Source organism: Chinchilla lanigera, unplaced genomic scaffold (assembly GCF_000276665.1).
Source record: "Chinchilla lanigera isolate Chin_1 unplaced genomic scaffold, ChiLan1.0 scaffold00010, whole genome shotgun sequence".
In the NCBI taxonomy this organism is placed as follows: domain Eukaryota; kingdom Metazoa; phylum Chordata; class Mammalia; order Rodentia; family Chinchillidae; genus Chinchilla; species Chinchilla lanigera.
In genome coordinates this window covers 6,196,017-6,212,369 of record NW_004955411.1, presented here as the reverse complement: position 1 = coordinate 6,212,369, position 16,353 = coordinate 6,196,017, and the positions used below count along the sequence as shown (strand labels likewise).

At 40.8% G+C, this 16,353-nt stretch overlaps 1 protein-coding gene across 1 annotated transcript in view; it reads right to left on the bottom strand.

The window, feature by feature from the left end:
- The window catches only part of Pkhd1 (polycystic kidney and hepatic disease 1 (autosomal recessive)), a gene marked incomplete in the record, with an annotated part of 446,270 nt that overhangs the window by 222,000 nt on the left and 207,917 nt on the right, over nt 1-16,353 (bottom strand). Inside the window, 3 exon segments of the mRNA XM_013510899.1 lie at nt 837-1,014; nt 12,550-12,796; nt 15,004-15,139. Coding sequence (XP_013366353.1) covers nt 837-1,014; nt 12,550-12,796; nt 15,004-15,139 — 561 coding nt within the window.

Here is a 16,353-nt window from a genome sequence, read left to right as displayed (position 1 = left end):
TCATATCGCAAAAGCAGGAGAGTGCTTAGCCAGGACGTACACCCAAGGCGTCCCCCTCCACAGTCACATGCTATCGCCCACACTCTGTGAAAACTCCCGTGACATTCTCACAGCAACCGCAGGAGGAGAGAGAGGCGCATGTCCCTTCTGAGAGCCCTGGGAAAAGATCAGCGCTTCTGCCGCCCTGGATTCCTTAGAACTATAGGGCACCCAAGCGGCTTCTGTCTCCCTAAGATGTGCCCTCAGAACTGTTCCAGGGAATTTGCATGACGCAGAAGGAGCTGCATCAAGGAGAAGCTGGAGGAAATTTCTTGGGCTATTCTCTCTCTCTCTCTCTCTCTCTCTCTCTCTCTCTCTCTCTGTCCCTCACTCCCCACTCCAGAAAACAATGCACCACTTTCAACATAGCTCATCCTCCTCCCTCCTGGAAGCCACCACACTCTGTCAGTCCCAACCAGCCTTGGAGACTCATTCACTCCGTGTGCAAGTTAATTTTTTGCCACAAGGTGGCAGTACGAAATGTACAAATGTCTTTAGGACATTTTCTCCAGCTGCAAACACATAGCTGAGGAAAACTGTTTTTTAAGCTTGTAATTTTAAAAACTTCAATTCTAGAGAATTCTTAGCAGCGCTTTCCGATTGAATTAGTAAGTTTAATATTCCAGGAGGAACTCTTCTGCATTCAAGATGGGATCTGGATCAACTAAATCTCACATTCAGAACATATTCATCTAGCAAAAAATGCTACTGCTGAACATCTGCAAACATAACTAGAAGGAGAGTAACAGCCCCTTATTGGGAATGGGACACACCAACGAATGGAATCTGAGAGTTACCTGCAAAGATCTGTTGCTGCAAGGATCCTCAAATTGCAGTGAGTAGGTCTCTTGATCCAAGAGCAGAGCCATCCAGCCATGTCGGTTAGACAACGTGTCCTGGACATAATTGACAGTGGTTGTCTTATTTTTGCTGTCAGTGATGGTTAAATCACAAGACACTTCAGGAGCATTAGTTCTAGAGTGATTTAAACAGAGAAACATGGGTTCTCAGGTTATTTGCCCGTTCTAAACCTAATGCATTCCTGTTCCATCCATTGTAGTCATCTGTTGCTTCCTGCAAATCTTAGGCCCTTTGTCAGCGTGTCTGTGTTGGGTTTAGGAATCATTGTGCGGGTTACAACAGCCCAGGGGGAAGCTGACATTAGGTCCCTTGTGTATAACACTGGCTGGTGGACTGAAGGTAGAACATTCAGATCTGAAGGCTAATAAATATGGTCTTAGTGAGTTCACCTACGCCATTAATTTAACAAAGAAGTGTACATGGCCAAAATTTTGTCATACACCAAGTGGATCATCAGCAGAAAACATGTTATTTTTAATAATTCGATGTTCATGCTGAAGATAACAATGTGTCATACAACCACTATTAATTTCCTATTATCTTGTTTTCAAATTGTGTATCATCTTTATTGTTTTTCTGTTGTTTTGTTTTTGCCTTTGATGATCGTATTTTGTTATTTTTTGTTCACTTTAAAATAAAAAAAAGGTATTCATATGGAGAGAAATAAGAGATGCTCAGGACTTAACCTGCTCAGACCTTAGATACCCTACTCCAAGAGCCCCGCAGGCATGACCCCGGCAATCCTCCCTGTTCTCGGGAAGAATGGAACAGTGAGCTGGCTGCTGTCCTGTGGTCTGTCTGATGCCCTCTGTTCGCTGCCACTATAGAATTTTTGTTTCCTAGAGTTGGTATTTTAAAACTTAGACGTTGTGATCCTTAAATTGGAGGTGTTTTCTCCTGCCTCTTGGACATCCCTGCACCAGCCCAGGTTCCTACACACAAACGCCCTCAGGTCGTGTTTTGAATGAAGGACACATAAAGAGATATTCAAGAGCACCCAGCGCCACCTTCCTAATTTATACAAAGGGTTTCAAGAACTGCATTTGAACAAATGAGGAAATTGCAACAGCACATGACAGAAGTAATATGTCTTTGTAAGTGTCACAAAGTAGAACTAGAAACGTAGGCTCCAAGATCCTACAAGTTGCCCTCCCCATCCCAGAGTGATTTTGAAGGCTTCATTAAAACATAGACTTCATCCCGTACTAAGACTCTAAAAGTGAATCAGACTGAACCTAAAATAAAGCAAAAGTTTACAAAACTCAATACATTATAATTGTCTTTCTCCCTTTGGTTCCATTTTCAAGAGAATCTTTAACTGTGGGGTGTTGCTGCAGGCCAGTAACTAAACTCTCAAAGTAGAGGGAAAGGAGAGGAAGGAAGAAATGGGACACGAGTGTATCTAAAGCCAATTTATAATCCAGTGGCAGATTATGGGAGGAATAAAAATGTTTCCAGACGGGTTCTCCCTGTGTTCTCCCGGGGCGGCTGTGAGCTCCTGGGTTTAAGCCAGTCTTCGGCCTCCGCCGACTCTGCAGCGGGCCCTGCAGGGTTGTGTCCCCATGCCCAGCTGAAAAAGGGAAATTTTTAAATGTTAAACACATTGGCAAGTTAGAGTTAAATGGGTATAAACTGGAAATGAAGGTCTGCACACACTAGTGAGGGTGAACATGGACAAACTACCAACTCTGGGTAAGCGTTGATTTCTTTTCTTTCTTCTGCTTTCTCTTTTCCTTTCTTTCTTCCTTTCCTTCTTCCTTTTCCTCTTTCTTTCTTTCTTTTTCTGTGCATGATACTAGGTATTGAACCCAGAGAATTTCCACTGAGCTACATCCCTAGCCCCTCTTCATTTTTTGTTGTTTTTTTTTTATTTTGAGACAGGGGCTCACTAAGTTGCTAAATTGCCTAGGCTACGCTGAAACTTGTGATGGTCCTGCCTCAGCCTCCCAGGGTGCTAGGATTACAGGTGAGTGCCACCACAGCCTGTTGACTTCATTTCTTTTAAAATGGAGACAATGATAGCTCATGTGGCAACAGTGAAACTTTGAGAGATCATCCCCATAGAGCAGTCGGCAGACATCAGCAAGCCCAACAACGCCTACCTCTAGCTCACTTAAGAAAGTTCCGAAGATGTGCCAGACTTGCCATTCCTTTCTGCTTGCTTGAATGCCTAGAGGTTCAGCCATGATACTTGGTCATTTTAAAACATGCCCAGAAGTTTTCATGTCTCAGAGTACTGACCCTGGCAAAGGAGAACTTCCAGTGAGATTAGTGTGTGTTTCATCTGTTAATAAACAAAGAAATAAAAATAATTGGGACATTTGGGAGTCAAAGTGCTACTATTCAGCATTAGCTGAACCTTTGGAAACCTTGGAGGAGATAAAAATGTCTTGTATCTGGGCTTAGCACAGCTAGAGTTTGTCTCCTCCATTTATATCAGGATTTAATTTGGAACTCCTGGATAATCCTTAATTCATAGTCCAAGAATCAGAGTGGATGGTTAGCTCACTGTTCCAACTTCCAATCCATTCCGTGATTTCCCTCCGTGCTACTTCATCCATCTGTAAGCCTAGTGACAGGCGTTCACATCCTCACTGTCCTGTTTGTAGAATTTATTTTAAAATTATAATCTTTAGAAAGCCTCTAGAGTGCTAGATTTTCTTTCTATTCTTAGCTATTTATATTCAATCATCCTGTCTCTTTCCCCGATTGAAACAATGTGTCCCAAGAAACTGTCCAACACTGTTTTCCCAACTACCGTATTTAACAAAAAAAATAAGCTTCTGGGAAATAAATGTAGAATAAATGTGGTGAAAAGAGAGAAGTTGGAACTAAGAAACATGTAAGAGATGGAAAAGTTTACTGCAGTGGGTGTCTTGGTCAGTATTTCTCACGGGACACTCCAAAGACCCAAGAATGATTCTGAGTGTTGCAGATTATGAAAGCGTCTCCTTACACGGTCCACAGTGATATATGAGCTCAAATAATGAATCAGAAGACCTAGATCCAGGAGGGACTGATAAATCAGAATTTCCAGCTAGTGATTTACACAAAGAAATAAAATGGCCTTTCATATCCTGCATTTGTCAATGAATAAACAAATGATACATCCACTAGAATACTTCAACTGGCTATATTTCTTTGCAACAGAGGGACTACTCAGAAAACCATGTAAGTGTCAGGTTTCCTATAAACTTACTAATAAAGGAGGTAAGCACTCAATCATAAGTTATCAGAGTCTGATACAGTCAACTCCATATCTGTAGAATACTTGCTAAGAAGATGTAAACATCTAGTAGACACAAAACCTCTTGGGATGTGTATAAAGTATATGCTGTAGTTGTGGGTTCTGGTTTAGGAAATGCTAAGATTTACTTAGACATTTATATTTCTTCCATCCTAATAACATGTTCTCATTTAAATCACTTTAGGAAAGAGTTTCCTTTTCTTTTTTGTAGATCCAATGATATACTTTAATTGGTCCCCTGCTCCCTAAAGACACCCCTCCTCGGCTGCCTGAGTGCTTCAGAACTCTGGCATCATTGGTTTCAGGTACCATTTTGCCTTCCAAGGTACATGGTGGCCTTCCTGTACATGGTGGTCTTCTAGACAGTTTGCATGGAGTTGCTGCTGTCTGGTGTGCTGTCCAGACTGAAGTCTTCTGTGTCATCTAGCATGTGGGAGCAGGTGGTGATCTCCAATTCCAGCTGACTTCAATGATCAGTGGGTCCTTATACTTCTGGGGCTGGGGCTGCCCCTTGCCCAGCCATTCTGACTCCAGGTGCAGAAGGACCTGTTGAGCTACTTCATTTGCAAGGCGTAGCCGGCCTCATTCTGCAAGAGGTATTTTTCACTCCATTTCCACAATTTCAGACCATCCTTTCTTCAAATATTATCACATCACAACATGTTAGCAGTAATGAAGTTGTACTCATCTTTGGGATCTTTGTGCCTTCCTTCTGATGTTCTCTTCCCAAACGTCATCCCATAATGTACTCCCAGCCTCTTAGTCCACCAGAGACCTGTCATAGCCATTTTGATTCTAAATTACCCTTTCTCTCTTCTTTTCATGCCTGACCCACTCTCCCAGATGCCTGGTCCTATCAAGCCATCCTCATCCTTCCCATCCAGCGTTTGTTTAGGATTCCGTTTCCTAGGCCATCGTGTGCAGCACCAGCTTCTGTGCACGTCAAAAGGAAGTTTCCAAACACACCTCATCACAGCCGGTGGTAGACAAGACCACATGGTGCACTCTAAAACGCGAATCAAAATGTAAAAGACCCATATCCCAGCAGGCGAGATGCCTCGCATTGACCATTACTAGGGGCCACAACTTCAAAATCAGATCAGCTCCTGGCCTTCTAGGCCAAATGCCAACATCAACAGTGGTGGGCTCCTCTGAAAATCACCAAAAGAACATCAAGAGTCAAAGAACACCATGAAGAGACTTCACCAACCATAATTACTACAATTTTCACTTGCCCTAAATAGCCACCAATTTCCCTGTGCCCTAAATAGCCACCAATCTCCCTCTCTTTACTGTTAATGAAGCAAAGGAGCACAAAAGTATTTCTAATTTGGAGGAGCCGAGGGAGCCTGCATGGGCCATTAGCAGCAGAAAGCTTCATTATGAGGGGAAGAAGCCTCTCCCTGAACTTTATGTGCAAAAAGTCAGGAGGCAACCAGCCCGTTTAAAAAGTTAACCCTTCCTCCTGCAGCAGCCACCACTCCTACATGCAATCAAAAAGACAAAAGGACCAGAAGGCTGGTGTGTTGCTTTTTGCTTTTCCATGGAGTGTCTTGACTTTTGCTCTTTCTTTTGTAAATGACAGAATCTCCTTTTAATTAAAGTGTATGTTCCATTAAAAATATAACACTAGCTCTTGATAGAACATCCCAACCAAAGCAGCACCTGACTACAGTAGCCGCTTAAACAATGATGTAATTGAGTGCCCGTGTACGTGCAGAACTGTTGCATGTATACTGCCCACAAAGGATTTGTTAGGTAATCAGCAATACCAACAAGTATCAAGTCCCTGGTTTCTGGTTACCATTAGCTTACTTTTCCTGAGGGTCCATATCTCTGTGTATTAGCAGAAACATTGCACTGAGCTCTAAATGCTCTTGATTCTGAACAATTGTGAAATAAGCCTTTTATAATTATGAATCTCCTAAGCAACACACATCGTAATAGCTAGCCTCAAATAGGGCTGGCTGCAAGCAGCTTCCGGATATTTGTGCTTGCTGCTGTCAGTCTCATCTTTCACTGAATAAGAAGGCTGAAGTGGAAATTTTGGGCACAGCCAACAAAATCCTGGCAGCGCAGCCGTTGAAAATGCACTGAGCTCAATCCCTGTCATTATCCTGTCTTCTGTACTGCCACCATCCAGGAAAATGCAGTGCCTACCAGTTTTCAGCACTTAAACTTATTGATTCAGTATTCCTCTGGGTAAGGTAGCAAACCTAAAGAGAGGAAGTAAACCACAACACTAAGTCTTTTTCTGAAGTTTGAAGAATCCTGACAGGATCATACAAACTAGAACTGGGAGACAGGGTCAAACTATATAAGGACTAATGCTGGTCGGAGTATCTGCCTACTTGTCCTCCACGACCTTCCAGAAGTGTATTTCTACCTCGGTTTAGAGTTGGCTAACATAGTGGTGTATTGTCTGGGGCCCAAGAATCAACTTGGAAACTCCTCTACAGTAGCATCTACTGTTTCTGCAGCAGACTTACATGCTGCCTATTAGGACGTGACTTGTTCCTCACTGTGTCTTACTCTCTGAGGTAAAGCAAGAGCTGCTCACTGTCCCCCTCTAGGTGATATTTCAGCACTGTAGCATTGCTCCACTCCACCTGCTGGGTTCAGCTGTGAGGGGTGCGTCGGAACAGAACAAGACCATCACTGGAGCTGGGCATCCAGAAGGTAGGCAACTACTTGTCAGGGATTTTGAAAATCAGTTGTACCCATCAGGTAGAAAGGTAGACTAAGAAGCCTGTGCTCCCTTTTATATGGGTGCCCCTGGTGCTGGGGTGGAGCTAACTGACAGCTCACAGGAACCTGTCTACAGCCTCTACCCATGCTCAGTATCACGTTCAAATAGGAATCATGTTCATGTAAGAGTATATTCAGGGCCTGGGATATAGCTCAGTGGTATAAGTGCCTGCCTGGCAAGTGCAAGTTCCTGTGTTCAATTCCTGGTACCACAAAAAAAAAGAGCATAGTCATTACAGAATTATGCAAATGCTATAAACTAGGGCTTTTTATTCTGGAAAGATAGTTGTTAAACATTTACTGAAATAGTGCTGCAGTCTTTATACTTCATGAAATTAACAATCTTGTAATAGTGTTGATAATAGTCTTTATTTTGGGTCCCATTATGATTTTTTTAATCAGTTTATATTTTCCTTCTGCAAACTCTGCCACCAAGAAAGGACGATCTATTTTGCATTTTCCTGTCTCTTGGAGTTCTTTTTTTTTTTTTAAGAACTGAAAAGATACCATTAGTAATGCTACACCTTTTTATCCCTAGGAAGGAGAATTAGGGGATTCTTAGACAAGAAGCTAGGCCAAAATTTCCATTTGAACTCTTCTTTACTTTTGCATTCACAGAGGCAGGGGGTGCCTTATGCTTTCAATGCTGACGCAGTAAGAGCAGTTACATAGGTGAAAACTGAACGCAAACACTGCAGGAGAGGATATTAAGCAAGGTCTAAGAATCAAGGTGATCAACAAGAACATTAACCTTTTCTTTTCTAGAAGTAGGAAAGAAGAAACAGTAACTATGTGGCACATTGAATCAAAACCCGGTCCTGAAAACTCCAGATTCTGTGACCACCTGGAAAATTTCGCCGGGTTGGCATCATGTCCTATGGTTATTGGAAATTATTTCTTTGTTTTGAAGAATTGGATTAAGTTCCATTTGAGCAAATTTAATTCCTTTGCCAGACCTTTGTTTCTCAGAAACATAAAATCTATAATATTTTATTAAATTAGTAATATATTTATGTCCTGTTTGTAAATACCAAATGGAAAATAATGATTTTTTTAGGCAGCATTTACTGAGCACTTACTATGTGCCTGGCAATGACCTTGTGAGATACCCATTTGACTGATGTCAGAACTGAAGCAAAAAGAGGTGAAACAATTTGCCCAAAGGAATACACATAGGATGTAGAGGAGCCACGACCTGTACTCCTCCATGATTTGAAACACTTCTATTTTTCAAGATTTTGAAAAATAATTGCAAACATAATGCAGACGTCCTGACTGTATTTTATGTACAGTGCACAAGAAACCAGAAGGACTGGTTGACCAACCTACAACATGTCACCAGCTCACTTCCTCCACACTCAGTGAGGTCAGTAATTGAAAGGCAAAATTAAGGTCTGATCTGTTGATGTTGGTGTAAGCCTAGCACAGCTGAAAAAGATACAGCGTTCTCCAGACCAAAAACAATATTTCTCAAATGAAAATCACAAGACCAAGTTCCCATTCTCACCATAACAGTTCCACCAAGCAAGAAAACAATCGCAAATCTAAGCAAGCTACTGACAGTAGTGCTGGGGTGAGCCCTGAGTGGAGAAGGAATGTGCAGTTAAACTAAATCCTTTAAGCAGCTGGTAATTCCCGAAAAGCAGAAGCCCCAGCGACAACATGAAAGGACATGAAGTGTTAAACGCTTCTAGGAATTTTAGAAATAAAACTGGAGGTAGCGTTGTAATCCCTGTGTCTTCTGCACAAAACCTGAATGTCAGTGACTCCTCATGAACATAAGAGAAATGGACTGTGATGACAATAAAGGAAGATTCTGGAAGAGTCCACAATTTTTTATTTATAGTGACCATATGCCAGTTTTTGGTAACTACGTGGTATTAGTACCATAAGACAAACAAGACCTTATTCCCACCCTCCTTACCAGTTTAAGAAAATTATTCAAATATTTTATAGTACTTTTTACTGAGTTTTTCATATAATGTCTGTATTTCCTAGAAATAAGATGTATAATTCACACTTACATAAATTTTAAGTTAGACTAGCCACAATCAAGAACTCAGTAGCCATTTATCTCCATAGTACTGGACAGTATAGATTCTAATGGTAGTTGAATACACAGGTCTGCAGTGTAGTAAAGCAGGACAGACAGGAAGAAAAAATTGGGGCTTATCCGTGAATGCTAACTGAAGTTGTGAAAATAACCCAGATTGCCAGGATAGTGTCTATGGCCTGAGAGGAAAAGAAAGAACCCTAGAACCCTAAAGAATGCCAGCAGTTAAAGGACAAAAAGGGGAGCTAATGAGAGGGACCTAGAAGGTAAGCACAAAAAATCTACTGATAACATTATCCAATGTTTAAACTTTTTAAAACTCTATTGCAATAAAAGATACATTGCCATGAATCCCCCTCACTTCAAACATTCTTAACACTTTCTGAAGCAGTTCTGAAAGTTCTCTTTAGACACAACTAAAGTATCTTTATTTATGCTCTTGTGGCTGCCACAGTGTCCTGAAATGACTCCAAACGCTTAGCTTTCATGGGCATTCTGACTCTGGGGAAGAGCCAGAAGTCACCTGGTACCAGATCTGGTGAATAAGGTGAACGAGGACACACCGTAACATTTTTATGATCCTGCCTTTACTCTGGATGACGCTTAGTATCAGCATGTGCCATATTTTTAATCACACTTCATAAAGATCTTCATGAAAGACGACTTCTAGAACTGCTTCCAGAGCTGCTAAAGTGGCAAGAGAGATGGGATGAGTGTGCTCCATGCAATGGGAGCATTTGCAGAGGGATTATTGACAATGTATCTTTTATTGTAATACATTTTTTAAATTTAAATATCCACTGTATATTTTGGGATTCATAAACCCAAGGCTTCTGGTAGCAGGGCACTATTTGAGGACTCTAGGGTTGCTTTTATTAAAGTAGGTGCTGACTACACGTCATCATCTTTGCCTCTTTTGGAAGACAGTTTCACAGGAGTTTGGAGGAAATCGTAGCTGTGGAGGAAGCACAGTCCAGAATGCTGTGGCTCTTGCAGAAAGCATGTTTTAAAACCGATAAGAGAGAGAACAACACCAGCAGCACTCATGCTGTCATTTTAACAAAGCAAACTTGACCGTCTTACACATGGTAGCAGTTTGTTCTTCACTCAGAATGAAATATTATGGCCACCTTCAAATATTTATGTGCCTCTGTCAACCCAGGTGGTAGAACTGAATCATGGGAGCCACATATGTGGGCAGCTGTCGGATTTAAATAAGGCAGTGAGATGCAGGAAGGGAAGGTTTCTAATGTCAAAATGGACCAGAGGGGGTCTAACAAGGAAGAATCACACTCCGAGCACTTGGATTTTAGCACCTGGTGGAAAAGGGTACCCTTGTCTCTGTAGCTGTGTAAAGCCTCACTCCCTGCCCTCTGGAGACCTCTTGCTGAGCGAGGGAAACATTTGAAAGTGAAGACAGCAGGGCACTTGTGCCATGTCGGATCTCCATCAACCCGCAACCCCAAAAAATCACAATGTGGAGCTTTGTAAATCAACTCTTAGGGTGCTTTCCCCAGGGCAAATAGCACAACAAATTAGTCCTTTCTTCATGAAATGCAGTAAAGTTTGTATCTACACTGAATTCAAATTGCTCATTAGCTCTGACATGTTCCTAATGAGGTTATAATGCTCTGGGACAAAGATCAAGCCAGTGAACACAAATAGCTAGGGATAGAATCATAGAACGATCAAATTAGAAGGACCTCAGAGCAGTGCTACTCCAACTTTGCTATGAATCACCTGGGCATTCTGAGTTAGGACATCTGAGGTCCAGCCTGACACTCTGCGTTTCTAAGGAGCTCAATGGCCACGCTGAGGCCAGCAGTGATGGACCGCCCTTTGAATGGCAAGAACTCAGAGCTCATCTAACCCAATGGCCTTAGCCTACAGGGAAGAACCCAAGGGCCAAGACACATAAGTGGAAGCATACTGGGACCTTGGCAGGGCTCATGTGAGACAGCTGCATGTTTTTCCATATACCTGCAACTACACCTGAAAATCCTAAATAGACATATAGGAAATAGGGCAGCTAATTATCCCAGTTTTTATGGTACTCAAGAGGTTTCCAGGCCATGCAGATTTCCATTTTAAAACTTGGAATGTCCTGAAAAACCAAGATGAATTTCTTCAACCTACTACGAGTTCTCTGAATCTACCTAGAGTGTAGCATCAGGATTATCGTCTTCCTGATCTCCTCAGTCTCTGTTGAGATCATGATCTCCTGCCAAGCCAGCTACCTGTATATCCTTCTCTGAAGAGCTCAAGGTGTGGAGGCTCAGAGAAGACTGAGACTGCATAGCCTCTGCCTCCACACTGACAAGGGCCTCACCAGGAGACAGTGTAAGAAATTCTTCAAGGCGTGAAACAGGAATATCACATATCCATAGGAAGATGAATCATACAAGCATGTAATTTCCTTTGAACTGCACCTATCTTTTCTATTTTCCTCATTTAAGAAAATGCATATAAGAAAAACATCACTAGCTTTCACAAATCCCAAAACTTTCTTTTATACCATCTTTGTTGAAAGCACTAAAATGACATTAAACTATCAGGCTATCCCCCCTAGAATGAAGGAAAAGTCATGTTCTACAACCAAAGTGAGAAGTGAAAATATATCCCTCCATTATGGTTATTTTATTCACTGGAGTTGAGCCCATTAATATTAGAATAGTAAACAATTCAGACAGAAAAAATGAAAAATGTTTGGATTATTCAATGCTAGGAGTGTACTGTTGAACCTTCCAAAGCAGAACGATAAGATATTGATTCCACACGCATTCAAAATGCAGAATTAGTGGAATCCTGACCATAAAATGCCCCTCTCTGTAGTTTACCAATTCAAATAAGATGCCAAGGTGGTCTGATTGAATTAGTGACTTAATATTCATGGAGTTAGGACATTTAAAACAAAGGCAGGAAATAAGTGGGGCTAAATATATACAATGCATTTGAAATAGGTAAAAGAGAGAACCCTAGACACTTGGCAATCATTACCTGGAAATTAAAGAGGGCAGAAGCAATCCTATTATGCATTATAAACAGCCCAGCTGCTGACTTAATGGCAGCTTGAGTAGCATAACCACAGAGTCCTTGCTCCAATATTAATAGGAAAAGTATTGTACGAATCCAATAGTTCATGAAATTAACAAGGAAAATGAACTGGAGTGAAGCAACTTTGCAAGTAATACGAAGCACCAGCAATTGCTTCCCTGGAGCATACTGAGCACTTAAAGTGCTTGCGGACAGGCTATGTATACAAATGAGGATGGACGTTATTGGGATTTTTAAATAATACTTTTAAATATATTTCAAATTCTCTGTTGGTTGCAAATATTTTAAAGAAGAAGCTATTAGCTCAAAATGTCATGAGCTATAAGAGATCTGGTCCGGTGATATTGACAGCTGCCATTCGAATCAGCCCCAAACTACCGTAAACTCGTGATTTCACGTGGTCAGCTCTTTCCATTTCACTTTTATAGAACTAAATACTTTAAATCATCACAAAATAATCTCTCTCCTGCAAGCCTCAATAGTCTGAATGATACACACATGCTCATTGCCAAGCTAAAATGTCCACTTACAAGTTAATTCCACTTACAAGCCAATAGACATACGATGAAAGAGAACACCTTCCCCGCAGACACTGCCTTGGACGATCCGACTGAAGTTTGCATTGACTGAACAAGAAGCTGGAAGGGTTTCCATAGAAGCCAGAATGTGACTTCCGTTTTTCCCAGACAAAGATCCATCCAAGTCTTCTACAACTGCCGAATGAGGAAATGGAAATGCTACTAAATGTGGAGAGTTTGTAAACTTCAAATTGTTGGTCTTCACAGTAAATCCACCTGTAAATTAGGAAATGGAAAGACAGTTGACCAAAGGTATAGGATAACAGTCACAGAGGTAAACTAAATTCACTGAAGTCCTTTCAATACCTTAACTTGCAAAGGTATTCAGTATTATAGTTCACCCCTTATGCATACAAGAAAAATATACCGCGAGTGTTCACGGAAAGCTAGGTTGTGCATGGCACAGATTCTGGGTGAACCAAGAACAGCGCTGGCCCAGCCATCATGCAGTTGGTGCTCTAAGGCAGTGATTTGTACCTGGGGTGATTTTTCCTTTCAGGAAATTTTGGCACTATTTGGAATCATTTCTGGCTATCACAACTGGGAGGGTGTTGGCAGAGCCAGCTAGCAGGAAGAGCCCAGGGATCCTGTTAAATTTTCTATGATATTACCAACCTTCAATCAAGCATTTGTGCCCACAGTAATAGTAACACCCTTTCTAAGTATTAGCTCTAGTGTACACATCGTGGCACTTTCTCTAACACCACTACCATGATTCTTTGGTACCACTAGTTGTTTTTTAAAGACTATTATTAGGGTAACTGTTCAAAGTATAAATCTCATAGATATAGATATTACTGATGTGATCAGACTCACCATTGATGAATGGAAGATAAAAGATGGAAAGACTAGAGTGTGTCATCTCTTGTGTTTAGTAATAGTAAATGAATGCTTTCTGTTTACATTTTCCATGAGACCAGAGGTTCTCACACTTGGTACTATTGGTGTTTTGTTTCAGGCAGTTTCTTGTTGTATAGATAACCCTGTTCACTGCAGGAAGTTTAACAACACCCATGGGCTCTACCTGCTAGTTGACAGTAATACACATAGGCACTTAAATCTTGCATGAAAGACTCCAAATTGTACCTTTTGCAAGTTGTACAGCTCACTAACAGCCACTGCTACCTACCTACCTCCGTGTTTCGGTCATGCTAGACTTCATGACTGCCCAAGCACAACTCGCTCTTCAGAATCTCTGTTTCTGGCATATGCTATTTCTAATACAGTTAAACTCTCCTCCATCTCTTTCTGCTTGCAAACTTCTACTTACCTCTCATGTCTCCACTCAAGAGGCCCCTCTATGAGATCTGACCTTACCCCTCCACGGTCCCTTTGCTGACCATGTGCGGTTCTCCAGTGCTGTGCTCATCGCTCTATTTCAGTGATGGGCTTAGATGTTTATTTCTGTACTAAAGACAAAAACTGAGTATCTTTCATCTTTGTACTTCCTGGTTCCTTAAGTAGAGCCTAGAATAGTCAGTTTTTAAGCAGATGAAGGGATGATTTAGCCAAGGGGATCCAGTAAGAAGGGATTAATGCCCATAATGAACAATGTGATTTTTTTCAGTGTCTTATGAATGAGATGAAATAGTAAGCTATTAAAGAATTGAAGAAATATGATTTGCCTTGAGGCATTCTTATCCCTATTATTATTTTTACAGTCTTAAACTCAGATGTCCCCAAAATGAAAACAGCCTTTGGCTTTGCCTACTTGAGGAAAAAAAGGAGAGTGGAAACTTGCTGATTATTCATTTAATTAAAAAAACAAACAATTATCTAAATTGGTGATTCAAACCACAAGAGCATATTTACTGGAATTACTTGGTTTGGCTTCTTGGAGCGATCAGATCAACTAGACTGCTTGCTACCTTCTTTCTCCTTGGCCTGTGAGTCCTCCAAGGTATTGCTTAACCAGTTCTGAGATGTGTTTAACAAGTACACAAGGATTCCTATGGTTCTCCTCGTGCATATATCAAGCCCTGTGTAGCTGAAAGCAGTAAATACTGGAATTCTGGGTCCTTCAGAAGAGATTTATTCAGATTAGTCAGTGTCCATATGTCCATCCACTCAACTGTTTATCCATTGTATCTCTGAACTGCCTGCTAAGCACTAGATTCTCTGCTATATCTGAGTCATTAAATACTGACCAAGGGAGATGTGAGCTCTGCTTTCATACAGCTCAGAGTTTAGCGAGACACAGCAACACAGTGATAGAATGTGACGGACACCAGAACAAGCAGAAGACAGGAGCTGCAGAAACCACACTGACGGTATTGGCTTCCCTAGAATTTGTTTAGGATGTCTGAACAATAGCTCCTTAGATATAGCCTGGTAACTGAAAGAAATACTGGCTCACAAGGACTGTATCATATTCACTTGAATACTGGCCTTATTTACCATCTGTCCCATCTACTCAAACTTACCCTGTCCTCGAGAACAGCCAGAACAAGTTCTGATGGCCACACAGTCGATGAGATCAAAATTAACAAAGGCTGTATTAGAAATCGCCAGATCCCATCTTTTAGGAGTCTTAATTCCAGCTGACATACATAACCTTTCCTGTGATTTTTTTAAAAAAGAATAAAAAATAATAAGACCTAGCCACTTGAGATATAGTTCACAATGTACAAATCAAAATTTAAAAAATAGAAAAGAAATAGAATAAACCTATGTATGACAAAAGTCTTGTGGCCAGAATATGAAAAAAACAAAAAAGCCATGCAAATCTTCATAGTAAAAAAGCAGACAACTCAATTTAAAACAAAAAAGTAAAAAAAAATTGAAAATCATGTCCCTAACAAATATATATAGATAGCAAAAGTACACATGAAAAAAAAAATTAACATGATACGCATTAGGGAAATGTATACCAAGATCACAATAAGATGATACTGCACACCTATTAGAAGGCTGGATAAAAAATAGTAATGATAGAAATCCTGATGAGGATGAGGAACAACTAAAATTCATATTGTGCTGGTAGAATGCAAAATGGGAAGCCACTGTGGAAGACAGCTTGGCAGTTTCTTACAAAGCTCTGTATACTCTTCGCAAATGACCAGCGATGCAACCCCCAGATATTTACCATAGAGAAATGAAAACATACATTTATTTAAAACATCTTACCTGAATGGTTATGACAACTGCATGTGTAATCACCAAATCTGAATACCTCAAATAGTCATCAACAAGTGACTGCATAAGCAATGTTACATCTATAGACTACTACTCAGAAACAATAGAAATAGAATGCATATGTGCAACAAGTTGGATGAATTTCCAAACACATTTGGGAATGAAAAAAGGCCATTCCCACACCACATGGTTCCACTGATGTAACTGTTGAAAAGGCAAAACCATGGTGACAGGGAGCAGATTCATGATCACCCAGGGTAGAGGTGACCAAAGGAGATGTCCACAAAGGTAGAGCTCAAGGCAGCTGGGTGGATGCAACTGTTTTTTTCCTTATTTTGATTAGTACATGTTTGCAGTACATACTGTCACTGTAGGGTGCATGCATGTAATGTGCCTCAGGTCTTTTTCCCTTTCCTTCCACCCCGCTTTCATTCTTCCAGCATCAGATTAATTTATTCATCTTAGAAGACCTTATACAATTAATTACATAAATGTAGGTCTAAAGAAAATGTAAAACATGTAAGATAATTGTACTAAGTCAAGGTACACTTTCAGATACATTGTCCATGCTGGATTATAACATCTTTCTCTCTCTCTCTCTCTCTCTCTCTCTCTCTCTCTCTCTCTCTCTCTCTCTC